General features: G+C 42.3%; 1 protein-coding gene across 1 annotated transcript in view; it reads left to right on the top strand.

Moving 5' to 3' along the window:
* LOC118653060 (nuclear receptor ROR-alpha-like) overlaps positions 1-14,651 on the top strand; it is a 303,119-nt gene that overhangs the window by 165,362 nt on the left and 123,106 nt on the right. The window contains exon 2 of the mRNA XM_036303575.1: positions 2,645-2,698. Coding sequence (XP_036159468.1) covers positions 2,645-2,698 — 54 coding nt within the window. The remainder of the gene's footprint in view (positions 1-2,644; positions 2,699-14,651) is intronic.

Below are 14,651 nucleotides of genomic sequence, written 5' to 3'. Positions count from 1 at the left end.
CCCTACCCTCTACCTCCCCACCCCATGCCCCTGGCAACCACCAGTCTATGCTCTGTATCTATGAGCTTGGTTTTTCTTTTTGTTTGTTTTAGAGTCCACATGTAAGTGAGCTCATACAGTATTTATCTTTCTCTCTCTGACTTATTTCACTTAGTCTAATGCCCTCAAGGTCCATCCATGTTGTTGTAAATGGCAAGATTTCCTTCTTTTTTATGGCTGAATAATATTCCATTATTTCTATGTACCACATTTTCTTTATCCATTTATCTATCAATGGAAACTTAAGTTGTTTCCATATTTTGGTTATTGTAAATAATGCTGCATTGAACGTGGAGGTACATCTATCTTTTTGAGTTAGTGTTTTTATTTTCTTCAGATAAATATCCAGAAGTGGAATTGCTGGATCATATGGTACTTTTATTTTTAATTTTTTGAGCCACTTCCACACTGTTTTCTATGCTGACAGCACCAGTGCACAAGGGTTCCCTTTCTGCCACACCCTCGCCGACATATCTTAGCTCTTGTCTTTTTTGTAATAGCCATTCTAAGAGGTGTGAAGCGATAGTTCACTGTGGTTTTGATTTGCATTTTCCTGATGATTGGTAATCTTAAGCATCTTTTTGTGTACCTTTTGGCCATCTGTATGTCTTCTTTAGAAAAATGTCTATTCAGATCCTCTGCCGACTAGTAGGACTAGTGGATAGTTTTAATTTCTCCAGTAGCTTTCCTAATGGACATCACTGCTGTCATTCTCCAGTCTTGTTCCTGTTAGGTTTGCAGGAAAATGGTAGTGTAAATGCATTCAGCAGAGCAGCTAAGGCCCAGGTATGTCTTTACATGAGTTCCCAAGGAGAAGTGAGATCAAAGTGTGCTGGGAGGTGGGGGGCCCTGGGACCCTTTGCCCCTCGTGATCATAGCAAGCATACCCTTGCGAATCTGTACCTAGGCTCCGTTCTGTAGGTGGCCTTGTTCTAGAACAGGAAGCCACTGGAACCTCAGTTACGAGTGCTAAGACAGAGCTTTGGTGGTAAGAAATAAAGTCATTGAGGGACTACGTGATATTCTGGAAAACAATGAGTCTGATACCAGGGAATACCTTTTGAAATTTAGCAGTTTGGCATTTGGGGTGGGGAACATTTCAGTAACTCCAGAAAACGCCAATTGTTTTCCTTTTAAAGTACGCCTACCATGAATTACTTGTCCCTCATCTGAAGATGGGTGAAGCATAATTGTATCGACGAAGGAAGTAGCTTGGGGAGGCAACATGCTCATTTCCTATTTAATATTGACTGTATTTTACATCAGATACCTGACAAATTGTCAGATACCTGATAATTTCTGTTCTGTGTTTTCTCGACTCTCTCCACAAATCCACTAGGCCAATATCATTGAGTCCCTCGGGTAGAGGCAAGTCAAGCCCAGCAATATAAGCAGTGGTACTTTTGCGAGGCAGGTCAGGACACAGGAGAACCTTGCACCACTGAGCAGTGAGTGATAGTGCTGAGGGAATGGGCCTAGACAACCTTTAATACTCATTCCCACCCTGATGACTCCATGTGGTTGAAAGCTGTTAATAAACCCACAGGCTCATTATTGTCTTGGTTTTAAATAAAACAGGAGCAGTAAGGAAGCTTGTTGTCACAAACAGTACACCTGCTCACTGCTCTCTTCCTTGTCTTACAATCAACAGAGGCTCTTTAACATATGACTCTCCACAAGCTGCTCAAAGGAGCCATGCACAGCACAGAAAGAAGCAAGGGAGAGGGGACCATTCCAGGCCTTTGCCAGGTGTAGTCAGAGAGCCATGCACTGCCTACCTCGCTCCACTTCTTTTCTGCAGCCAATTAAGAAAAGATGCATTTGATGGAGGTGAGAAACGGATAGGAAGCCACACCTTTATAAAAGCCATTATTTGCTCCAAACCACCTTGGGACTGCCCAGATTTAAATTCCTGGAACTTACTTCCCCTGGAACCCCAATGGAATGGAAACACTGACTTTGAACACTTAACATTATTCCAATACTTTTCCTAGGGTCCATGCCCTGTCCTGTGCTTAAGATGTACTAACTCATTTAATCCTCAAAACAATATTAAAACCCATGAGAAAGATACTATTAGTGTGATCTTTCAATCCTCTTTAGAGCCATAAGATAGCCTGATAGCTCTATCATCTATCTATCTATCTATCTATCTATCTATCTATCTATCATCTATCATCTATCTATCTAACCTTGGTACTCCATTAGTATCTGGGAGTACGGGTAGGCTTTATAAAATAAGAATTGTTTATATGAAAGTAAAAATAATGTAGCTTATGGTCAAATTTATGTTAATCCAAATGTACAAAGACCCCATCTTATACAAAACTTCATTTGGGTTCTTTTAAGGTTCAACTTTTTTGTTGCTGTTCAATGGTACATCTTTCAGTATAGATTTATTTGAAGGTCATAGAATTGAGTAGCTCTTGGGACAAATGATATCCCTATTCAACACTTAAGTTATAGTCTTTCTGCTCTAATGATTCTTAGAGTAGATTGAAATATGAAAATGTGAGTGATGTGCTTTCACCCATCACTTTGGATGTTATCCCATGTTCTAAAATCATAACATGAAAATATGAACTTACTGTTGTATTTCTTGTAGGCGTATCAATGCCAGTGTCCACTGAGGGGACTGAGAGAAGGGGGCATGATGCAGGTAATGATATATTTTCATAAAAAGGAAAGAAATGGAAATGTTTTGGCTTTCATTCAGTAACATATAATTTGCAATGTTCTTCCCCTCATTTACAACCCTGTCCATGTATAAACAGTAATTTGCTCTTATAAACATGTACTGTAGTTAGAGTTCTGTTGGGAGCAATTGGTGTTCTTTATCTGTGACATCATGAACATTTAAAAAAACACAATAATTACACATATTCTGTAGGGGGGAAAACAGTAGAGAGAATCACAGAATCTGTCTAGAGGCTAATTGTTTCTTATTGCTCTGTTTCTGCGTGTCCTGCCCCCCACTCCCTTTTCTCATCCTTCAGAACTCAGGGCACATGCTTCCTGTTGCAAAGCTCTAAAGATGTTGTTACTGTTTGGAGAACTGTATTTAGTATTTTTTAATATTTGAAATAACTTGTTGCCCTCGTTAACAATGATCATTCAATTCTGAGATCTGAAAATGAATAACCCTAGATTCATTTGCCTGATGCAGTACATTGTGGGTTGTGATTTTTTTTTCTTTTCCTTTCTAATCTTTTTTCAAATCCAAGGATGCTGCAGTGGAGTCAAGGTTTGTATTTCTCTGAATGGTTTGAATTAGAAAAAATCTGATCCTGATAACACTGGTTAGTGGCACCAGCCAATAGCATAAGTCTCTGGGTGAAAAGCATCAGCATATTATAAAATTTGTTATAGGGTGTTATTTCAACAGAGGAGACCATTAGATTACTAATGGGGTATTTACAGGAGGAGCAAAGCACAGTGTAATCTGAATGTATAAAGAGCTTATGTTCTTAAAGTCCAGATTCTACACTTTTTTTTTTTTTTTTTTTGGTAATTTGCAATGTGTTTCCCCATTGGAACTATATTTTGCATGCTTTTGGTCTCCCAAGCTAGCTTATGAAAATCTATGTAAGCATAATGTAGTAAAATGGATTTTTGGAAAGACCCAGAATTAGCTATCAGGTAGCCCTGTAGTAAAATGGATTTTTGGAAAGACCCAGAATTAGCTATCAGGTAGCTATCAGGTAGACCCAGAATTGAGTCTAGAGACTGTAGCACTTACTAGTTGCATGGCCCCAGGCAGGTCACTAAACCTTTCTAAGTTTTGGTTTACTCATATACAAAAGTGCTGAAACCCTGTGTTTGATGCAGAGTTTGCTAAGTGAGTGAACAAATAAATAAGTATATGTTTTATTTCTGTGGAAAACATTCATCCAAAGGATGAAAGACTCTTACAAACTCTGCAGTCTTGTGGAGATTTCAGGGCAGGATCTGCAGAAATTGAGATTTAATATATATATCGATTTCAGTCAATGATGAGAGAGAATCATTGATTGGCTGCCTCCTGTACACCCCATGATGGGCTTTGAGCCTGCAACCTGGGCATATGCCCTGACTGGGAATTGAACTGTGACCTCCTGGTTCACAGGTCGCCGCTCACTGAGCCATGCCAGCCAGGCGAAATTGAGACTTCTTAAGGAGCCTCCCATGGCCACTTGTATGACCTGCAGTCTCCTCTGCAGGACCTGTGGCTGCGTAGCTTCAGGGCAAGGCCAAAGCTTTGTGAACAGCTTTACAGGCTCCTGTCCAGGTAGTGGTCACATTGAAGGGGCGTGGTGGTCATTTGTGTGTTTGACTCACGCACAGGTTAATGTTTGCAAATAAAGGACTTTGTCTCTAGTCTGTGAAATGTAAGAAAAGGTCTAAAACATATATTTTTAGAGAGTATATTAAATATAGCTACATTTTAATTGGCGCAAAGGAGATAGGTTAAAGCATTTGAGAAAGAAAAAAATAAACATACTTTTTTAAAAAATGAAATGCCTAGTGCTACTCCCAGCAGGGAGCAGAAGGATACAAGATATTTCAGACTTGGAGGCCTTTGTGGAATGGACTTTGGGTTTTTTTAAACATGACCCCTATTTTTCTAATTATAGTCAGTTCTCAAAGAGACCCGGGTGGGAGCAGTTTTAAATTTGTCTTTTCTTTCAGTAGGCATACCTTCTGAAAAATCCCCAAAATTTCAAGAGGAGCTTTTCTTCTTCTTTTTTTCTTAAGCAATTGCTGTTTTTTGAGCTCCAAGGGCTGACAGCTGTTCTAGTTTTGCTTGGGGACTTTTTCACATTGTGGATTAATCAATGTTATGAACTGGGTCCGTGGGGTTTTGGGAATGTAATTGGTTTCAGATGACACTTTGCTAGTCAATCTGTGAAACAGCCGAATGTTGACACAGCTGAACAATTCCAGCTGTTTCCACTCGCCCCTTCCTCTTTCCTTGGACGCTGCATCTTTGCCTTTATTTTTGCCTTCCCTCTCTCATTGTGACTTAGCTAAACTAATTTGTTATCCTTTCTGAAATTTCTTTTTGCTTTTCTCTCCTTTGGGGTACCATGGCTCCCCGTTTAGTATACCTTCCACTCAATTATATTTTCAAAACTTTTTTCCTTGGTTTGCATAGTTTCTAAGGAAATAATAGTTTTACCATTTAAGTTCCCTTTTATTTGTGGCAATTACGTAGTTTGTTTATTTAAAGGCACACAGCAACAAATTTGGGCTTTACACAAGTGGTTGGATTCTGCGAATATTTGGTTTCACAACTGCTTGATTAACATTATTTTTAAATTACCAGAGGCCTTCCATTGGATAAACAATGCAAGCCATTAGCTCCATTCAATGCATAGCTCTATTTGCTACAGCATATCTCCCTGACACACTGAGAAAAAGAGATTCAGGTGTCAGTATTGCTGCTAGAAAGATGTATGATTAGAAGGGAGGAGTCAGAAAAAGACCAGCCCTGAATTATGTACAGCATATTAAGAGTTTTATATTGTCAGGGGAATGGCATGTAAATTGCTTTCAGTGGTTATTCATTATCAGACTAATTTCTCTTTGTATTTTCAAGAGGACTTGTTTCTGCATTTACTCCATGGAGGAAAGTTTTTAACTGCTTGTGTGCCCAATACAATTTTGCTCTTTTATTGGATGATGGGCTGTAGATCTAAAGCTGAATGAGCTAAACCAAAGGATAGGACTACACAGATAGATCCATGCATTATTGTTGTTATTCCCAAGAACTGAAGCTATTGAAGTTGGCAGAGTAATCCCATCTTCCCAGGATGGTCAGCCTTGAGTAAATGATGGCTCAGGTTTACAGGACGATGGGGCAGCCAGCCACTTACTCTGCCTTGCTTGTGTAGATTTAGGTCCATGACACAATTAAAGTCTGAGGTCAAAGTCAAGTCTAAGATGTCAGAGAATGTGGAACAACTGAACAATTATCATGAGAATTTGGCAAATAAATATAATTGACAAAGTGAATTTTTCCAGATATTTCCTCTCACCATAATTGTTAATGAACATGGTATCAGAGGAAATAGTGTCAGATGGAGACTGTCTTAGAGATGATAAACAATGGGTAGATAGACAATGTTATTTCTCTGAATGGAGAACTACAAACAATACAGGCCCTTAGACATTGCTTAGGCTGATACAGTTGAACACTTTTATACAATCTTGTGGAGTGAAACTTGTGGATATTTCATAATACTAAGATGTCATGGGCAAGTGTGCTCAAAGGAGGCAGAAGAGCATCAGTATGAACAAAGCATATGTAAAAAATACCTCCAATTGCACTCGAAGATGAGCAGCCAGAATTATCTATACTAATAAAAGGGTAATATGCTAATTAGACTGGACGTCTTCTGGACATACATCCAGACATCCTTCTGGACAAAGACATGATGGTGGGGGCCAAGGCAAAGGCAGTTGGGGGCAATCAGGCCGGCAGGGGAGGGCAGTTAGGGGAGATCAGGCCAGCAGGCAGAGGTGGTTAGGGGCAATCAGGCAGGCATGGGAACAGTTAGGGGCGATCAGGCCGGCAGGCAGAGGCGGTTAGGGGTGATCAGGCAGGCAGGCAGAGTGGTTAGGGGTGATCAGGTAGGCAGACAGGTGAATGGTTAGGAGCCAGCAGTCCCAGATTGTAAGAGGGATGTCCCGGATTGGAGAGGGTGCAGGCCGGGCTGAGGGACACCCCCTGCCCCCATGCATGAATTTTGTGCACCAGGCCTCTAGTAGGTGATAACCCAGCAAACAGGTTTATAAATCACTGCAGGCAGTTCTCTGAAGACAGATCAAAATGCAAAATGCGGCTCTGTTCCTCGAGGGAGACAGAAACTGGATGTAGTCATGGACAGTGCTGGGATAAAAAGTAAAAGCAAGTCTCTGGCCATTTATTATACAATTTACAGCTGAACTGATACACCTTAGCAACAACCTGACAAAGCCCAGGACAGTTCTGAGAGGGGTTAAGCAGCTGAGTGATTGGAGGTGTGCCACATGAGGGCAAACAAACACATACCCTTATCCCCTTTATTTAGAAAGCTGAGATCAGATGGGATGAAGACTGTAAGATCACGGAGGGCATGACTGTGAACGTAGACTTGGCAGCCTGAATGTTGAGCATGGTCTGTAGAGTGCCAAATAAGAACACTTGTCAAATCCTTGTCCCAGCATTTATTTGTCCGACCACAGGCATTTTTACCTGAGTGATAATACTTCGGATGATAACACTACTGTTAATTTGTGAAACATCCTGCAGCCTTAACAACATGGTTTACTCAGTTGCTTAGGACTCATTCTCCACGCTTGAGAACACTGATTCTTTTTTAGTCTCTGTAGTGGGAGACTGGGAAGAGTGAGTAACTAGTTCAGGGCATAGAGGCAGCCTTCAGTATGAGGGGACAAGGACTAGGGTGGGGAACCTGGGGAATGTGTATTACTCCCAAGTGGACTTGCATCTTAGAAATTCTAGAATTCCACTCTGGGCTAGGAAAGGGGATGGGCGGATCGTGCATAGGTTTTTCTTGCTGCCTGGCAACAAGGAAAGCACAGAAGCCTCAGTGCAGGTAATGGTGGTCACTCAGCCATCCGTAGAGTCTCCCCCAAACTATCCAGGATGAACTCAGAGAGTCGTCTTCACGACATGAGTCTCCGATATCAGATTAAAATGGCACATCCCTGGGCTCCACCAATCGACCTGAAACATCGGTTTGGAGGGGAGGGGGGTCTACATTTTTAATAAGCTCCCCAGATGACTCTCATTCAAGTTTGCACTAGGATTTTAAGCTATGTGGGAGCACTGGGCTATAGCCAAGTAATGGGATGTAGCTCACCAACGGAATATCAATCCAGGAGGAATGGGCCATGTAAATGTGCCCTTGGTAACCCAGATATTGCAAAGATAAAGAGCTCTTCACACAATTGGTGCTGAAAAGGTACAGCCTAAAATTATCTGGACAACCTTCTTAAGTGGAAACTGTGATTCTTCCCAATGATTTCATGTGAGTTGATACCTTCCCTCAGAAAGTGACTACATAACTGTACACAGGAATTCCCCACCCTCGAGACAGAGGGCTAATTCTATGATGTGTCCAACAGTCCCTTCACTCTGTACTGTAATAGTGGTTTGTAAAATGTACTGTGTTGACCTTGGCCATCACAGATGCCTTCGAGGTTGACTCCAGAATGTTATGGCTGGAAGAGCCTTGTGACTATGCAGCAGTAAATCTACCAAAGCCGTATTCTAAAGTGAGTGGGAAGCCAGCAAGGTGCAGTGATGTGCCCAAAACTTGAGGTAGTTCAGGACCTGGTGTTTTCCATATCCAGTAGCCAACATGCTCTTTCTTTATTCTACAACACCAGCTCATTTTTCTCAGGAAACCTGATTTAGAACCACCTGGGATTTGTAAGTTGAAAAGTTGTCATTTAGTGTTCTTACTCTTCTATATTTACAAAAGTGAAAATTTATTGATCACATACCATATGCTAAACCCAAAATATGCATTAACCATCAGATCCTTTCAGCAGACCTGTGGAGGTAAATAGCCCATTTTTAAAGATGGGAAGAATGAAGCTTTAGAAACTTTTAAGAACGTTTCCAAGGAGATACAACTAGTAAGTAGCAAACCAAAGATTTCAACGAGGCCAGTCTGATTCTAGGATATTATTTTATATTTTAGCAGACTGTTAGTAGATCATGTTGATGTACAAAAATTTATTTCGTATAGGTTCAAGGTTGGGCAAACTTATCTAAATTACTCGGTACATTGAGATAATAAAAGATGAAGTGTATTCAACATTCAATGTGCACCAGGCTCTAGATTACACAAGTTTTTGCTTTATCAAGTTACTTTGGTAGAATATTAATAGTCTAGCATGTTCTCTCTGGGCCGGGGCTGTCTTCTGTCTGACAGGTATGAATGCCATGTAGGCACTGAGTGCATGAATTTATTACATTACATATATATGTAATAAATGTATTATTACATATATATATATACTGCCCAGGGACTCCTCGAGGCTGCTCATCTGAGAGTCAAACTCATCTGAGAGTCAAAGTCACAAACATGCCTTTCTCCAGCCTGTTCCCGCTGCCTGACCACCCTCCCTGCTCTGTTTCTCAATACTTGGCTCAAGGTCCCCTCCTCTGAGACCTCTTCCCTGACTCCATCCAGGCCAGAGCACCCCTCCTCACTGCCTGCTGCTTTGTGCTGACCTTAGTCAGCTTCCACTCTGTGCTTGGTTATAATTTTTTATCTTTTTGGCTAGACCTGATGTTCAGGGTTCCCATAGGCCTCTCCAGGGAAATACCAATCCAGAAAAATGCTTCTTTCCAGCCAAGGGAGGAGAATGAATACTCTTCTTCCTTTCTTTAGCATCTGGGCCACTTGTTTGGGGTTAGGGACTGAGACCATCATCATTACTGGCCGGGAGCCACTGCATGGCACTCTGGGAGCTTATCATCTCAGAATGTAAAAGGGGCTACTTAGTAAGGTCCAAATGAAATGCAGAATTAACAGTGTGGTGCTTCGGAGAAGGGGTAGGTAGCTGAGAACAGGAGGGTGGGGAGAGGGACCTGAGCGAATCTTGAGGAAGGGGCTAAGAAATAGTCATGAGGTGGGAAGTGTGGCCTGTGGCCATCTCCTCAATTCTGTGGTTGTGCAGCAACCAGCCTGTATGTGGGCACAGCCTTTGCCCTTTGAAGGTATGGCATCACCCCTGTGCACTCTGGAGCATAAGGAGCTGAGAAGACCTAGTGAGGAGGTGGCAGGGCCCCTCAGGGTGCTGGTGTTGGCTTCATCTCTAGCATTTCTATTCCACTCATTAACAATTAGTGAGCGCTTACTATGTGCAAGGTACTGATACAGTGGTGCATAAAACCCTACTCTGCAGGCTCCTTGTGCACAGCAACTCAAGCAGTAAATTTCCTTTTAACTCTTGCAATTAGAAAAAGGCTGTGTAAATCTGAATGATTTTCAATATACGTAGAGATAAATCATAGAGAGCTTTAGGGCTATGCAAGAGAAAATGTAAAGTCTAGGAATTGTACTTTAGAATGAGGTATGAGTCCAAAAGCTTATGTACCCTGTGCCACCAACACTAATACAATCTAGGCCTTGCATCAGCGCATGACAGATGTGCTACCACTTATACCAGCATCACCCGGATATCCGCACTTCCCTGCCATGCCCTTTATTGCCAAAATCCAGGAGGGAAGAAAGCAGCTCCTCCCTCATAATGACTGGGGATACCTGCTTTTAGATACTGGCTGGATATTTTATTTTTTAAATCTTCCCCGGAGAATATTTTTCCATTGATTTTTAGAGAGCATAGAAGAGAGAGGGAAAGACTGAGAGAAATATCGATGTGAGAGAAACACATTGATTGGTTGCCTCCTGCACAAGCCCCAACCAGGACCCAGGCCAGGGAGGAGCCTGCAACCGAGGTAAGTGCCCTTGACTGGAATCAAACCTGGGACCCTTTGTTCTGCAGGCTGACACTCTATTTACTGAGCCATAAAGCTAGGGCTACCAGCTGGATATTTTAAATAGTCTTTGATGCCAGATTCTATTTATTTTGCTTGTTTTAATACAAAGAATGAGTGTGACCACTGACACATCCTAAGCTACTTTTTCCCGGGTGTTCTTTTGGTGAGAAAGCAGAATCTTCAGTGACAGGGTCCCCAGTTTCACTGAGCGGCTGACAGTGGTCTGTGGCCAAGAGAGATGTTATCAACTATGGACAGGATCTCCACACTTCATCTCCTGCTGTGGGCCTCAGGGTCTCCCGCACTCCCTTCTGCCCTGACGTGTAGGGGAAGGCCCTTGTCAGGTGCCTGCTATTAGGGTGTGTTGTCATGGCAACCACCTGGGACCAGGCCAGGGAGAAGCCAGCTCCTACACTGCATTGACTTAGCTGGAGCTGAATGGATTGTTAAAGGTGAGCCAAGAGGACATGTGAAAGGGGAGTCTGGATGCCATGGGACCAGGAAATGTGATTATCACAAATTTTATATGTAGTGATGCCAGGTGTGGTAGAGGAGCCTGGGAAATGTGAAATCTGTCTCTCCCTGCAAGCAGGACGTTTACAATCACTCACTTACCAAGCACTTACTGAGGCCTCCTCTGGAGCCTCACCCAGCACAGGCGATGAGGATTAATCAGGTGATATACACACCCCTCTGCCTCTATGGACTCCTCATAGGGTGGCGTTTACCAGAAAGGCATTGTTTTTTTCAAATGTGGAACTGAGTTTTGATCTATCTTTTACATTTTATAGATTATTTTCTTGAAAGTAACCACATCCCCTTTTCTTGGTTAGAACTGTTGGAGCTTTGAATCTACTTTAATTTTTCTCCTTGATGCTCTCTGTTCTTGTCCCAGTTTTTAGACCGATTCCTATTTAGGGACAGAATCGGTAAGGAAAATTAAGAAAAAGAATCTTTTATTGTAGTACATGAATAGCAGGAAATCCTGGGCTCTTATTTCCCCACCAGAGGAGAGGTTCTGTTGCTATCAGCCACAATAGTGATCTCAAAGCAGATTCTGAATGAAGGAAGATTTCTGTAAACCTCTGTTCCTCCAGAAACATGTGTAACCGCTTAGACAATGGTTTTATGATAAATAGGGGTCATTTGAATAACTCTTTGCAAAATAAAGTGAACTGTCCTTCAGAGTGACAATTAAGTGTCATTATTCACAGTTGAGTAAACATCACTGGCAGGAACACAGTGACCATCTTCTGAGATCATCTGCCGATGGCTCCATGGCCTGCATTTTTGTGTTCCTTCGGTAGCCATGGATCTTGGATGTCCTGACTCTGTTAAAACAACTGGAAATTATATTTGTCTTTTTCCTCCTCCTGCCAAGATGGAGGCAGCCCCTGAGGTTCAGTTACTGGTTGTCTTGTCTGCCCTCTGGAGACCAATTCATCATAGTCGAAACATTTATCTGGCCATTGGAAAGGAAAGGATATAACTCATAGACATTAGGAAGGAAGATGCAGGAGGAACTGTATATTATTTGGGGGTACTTGAGAAAAATTCAAAGAGGACCTCTCCCCTATTTCAGCATCAGTTACATCCACAGAAATGCATTCATTGCCATAAATTCACCCTCATCTTCCTCCCAAATGGAGCCTCCTGGTACAAGACCTATTTTTTGAACACCTCTTTTGTATTGGGTGTTGTGCTTTAGAAGCTTGGAACATATAAAGGAAAATGAGACATAGGCTCTATCCTTCTCTAGCTTACAATCCAGTGGGCAACACCGAATACTGATAATCCAGTGTGTTCTATCTGGTTGAAATGCAAAGTGATAGATCCTGGAAGTCAGGACAAAGTGCCCCTGAGTTCCCTGTCTAGGTCAATGTTATCGTCACTCTTCTGGTCCCCCCAGAAGCACAAAGAACTAACTGGTTGTCAGTCATCTTGTCCTCTCACCCCGAGCTCACATCACCCTATGGTAGTCAGTTAGTCTGCTATTTTCCTGACATTCCTAAGATCATCTCACTTGCTTTCTTCTGCCATTGCCTAGACCAGTGGTTGGCAAACTGCGGCTCGCGAGCCACATGCGGCTCTTTAGCCCCTTGAGTGTGGCCAAGAAGTTTCAATCGCACTGTACGTGCACGCCCGCATGTGGTATTTTGTGGAAGAGCCACACTCAAGGGGCCGCAGTTTGCTGACTGACCACTGGCCTAGACCTAGGCCAGTGATGGCGAACCTTTTGAGCTCGGTGTGTCAGCATTTTGAAAAACCCTAACTTAACTCTGGTGCCGTGACACATATAGAAATTTTTTGATCTTTGCAACAATAGTAAAACAAAGATTTATATTTTTGATATTTATTTTATATATTTAAATGCCATTTAACAAAGAAAAATCAACCAAAAAAATGAGTTCGCGTGTCAGAGGTGTCATAGATTCACCATCACTGACCTAGGCCCTTCCTACCTCCCACCTGTATGGTTTCCTTGCTTCCTAAGCTGATTTCTTTTACCTTGAACTGACTTCCTTTCAATCTAAATCAGACCCTGTAACAAGATTAAGGTTCTGTAAAGCATTTCCTTACTCCTGAGCTTTCATCTTTTGTACCTTCACTCATTCAAGAAATGGCTAAGAGGTGCTTTGTATCACTGAAACTACCATGGCTTTGGGAATAAACTGCATTCCTCAGCCTGATCTTCTCCGGTCTTAGTTGCACCCTACCTTTCTGTTCTACCTCTCCCCTCTACTAGTAAATGTGACCTTCCACCCAGCACTGTTTCCTCAGGGTCTCATGTCATGCCTTGTATGTTCTTCTCTCCTCCTTTGCTCTTTTCTGTTCCTTACTAGGGCATCCGATGTCCCACCATGGTCTAATTAAAGTCCTTTCTTTTCCACGAGGCCTCTCTGACTACTAGTCATCAGGGAATAGAATTGAACAACAGAAACATCCTCTCCAGTCAGTAGCAACTCCTACTACCACTGAATCTGTCATCAAATTGCTTCTTAAACTTGAATCATAATTAAATACTTGTCCTTTAAGCTTCCCTATGTGTAGTGGTCTATTTTAGCAAGTATTATTTTTTTCCAGAAGGACGGATTCCTAAATGAAGAAATGTTGGGAACTCTAGATTCCAAGTCACCTTCTATTAGCTTGAGCTCTGCTCTTTAATAAATCTGGGAGAGGCTTTCAAGTGTAAGTGATGGGCTGAAGGTGACCTTGTACAAAGACAGATACTTTCTGTGTGGTTTCTCCTCCCCTAAGTTTCTAGCTTTAAGGAAAGTGGAAGAGACAAAGAAAGAATCTAGAGGTTTCTACAGATATCTTTGCCTCAGAGGTGGCCATTAGACCCTGAGTATGAGGCCACAAGAAGTCTGGTGCCTTAGAGATGGGCATAATTATTTCCTTGTTCCTTTCATTATCGTATGACAATGTTGCATGCTGACTCCAAATTCATGTGCTTTCAGTTTAAAAATACTTCATGACATCTAAAGAAGTGCTGAAGGCACTTGCCTTCCCAACAGAGAATCCTAAACATGATCCCGCCCAGAAGTGCTGGCAGAGAGATCAAGGTTGAGTGTGCAGGGCCCAGAAGTCACGTGCGCATGGGTTTCTCCATCTGGGGGCTTGGCAGTCAGAAATAATATTCTTTGTCTTTTATCCTGCTCTTCTCTTTTCTACTTGAATATTAAAAAGCCAGGCATAATGAAGTGCATACAATTGAATGAGAAATGGGAGGAAACGCCTTCCTTCTATGTGGGGTATCCAGTGAGTTGCTCAGGCTGCCTTGCTCTGTCTTCCTCCGCCCGTCGAGCCTAAGGAGAGCTGGCAGCCTGAGATACCCTTGGGTGTTCAGGGAGAGCCTCAGGGACAGGCGCCTTTGATGTGCTCACCTACCAAAATGTCACATCACCACCAGTTCTGTTGTTTCACATTGAATGCGAAAGATTCACTAAAAGGTTAATTTCAAGTCTTGCCCAGTGCAGATCACTAAAGGCCTCGCCTTTCCATGGCACTCCTAGCAAATCTCAGGGGCCAGAGAAAAGGCAGATGCGCAGGTTGACTGGGCTTAATGCTGTCAGATGCCCTTTGGACCACATCAGGGTATTTTTATCTC

The sequence above is a fragment of the Myotis myotis genome, unplaced genomic scaffold (genome assembly GCF_014108235.1).
Source record: "Myotis myotis isolate mMyoMyo1 unplaced genomic scaffold, mMyoMyo1.p scaffold_m19_p_1, whole genome shotgun sequence".
Taxonomy (NCBI): domain Eukaryota; kingdom Metazoa; phylum Chordata; class Mammalia; order Chiroptera; family Vespertilionidae; genus Myotis; species Myotis myotis.
This window is presented reverse-complemented; position numbering and strand designations above follow the sequence as displayed.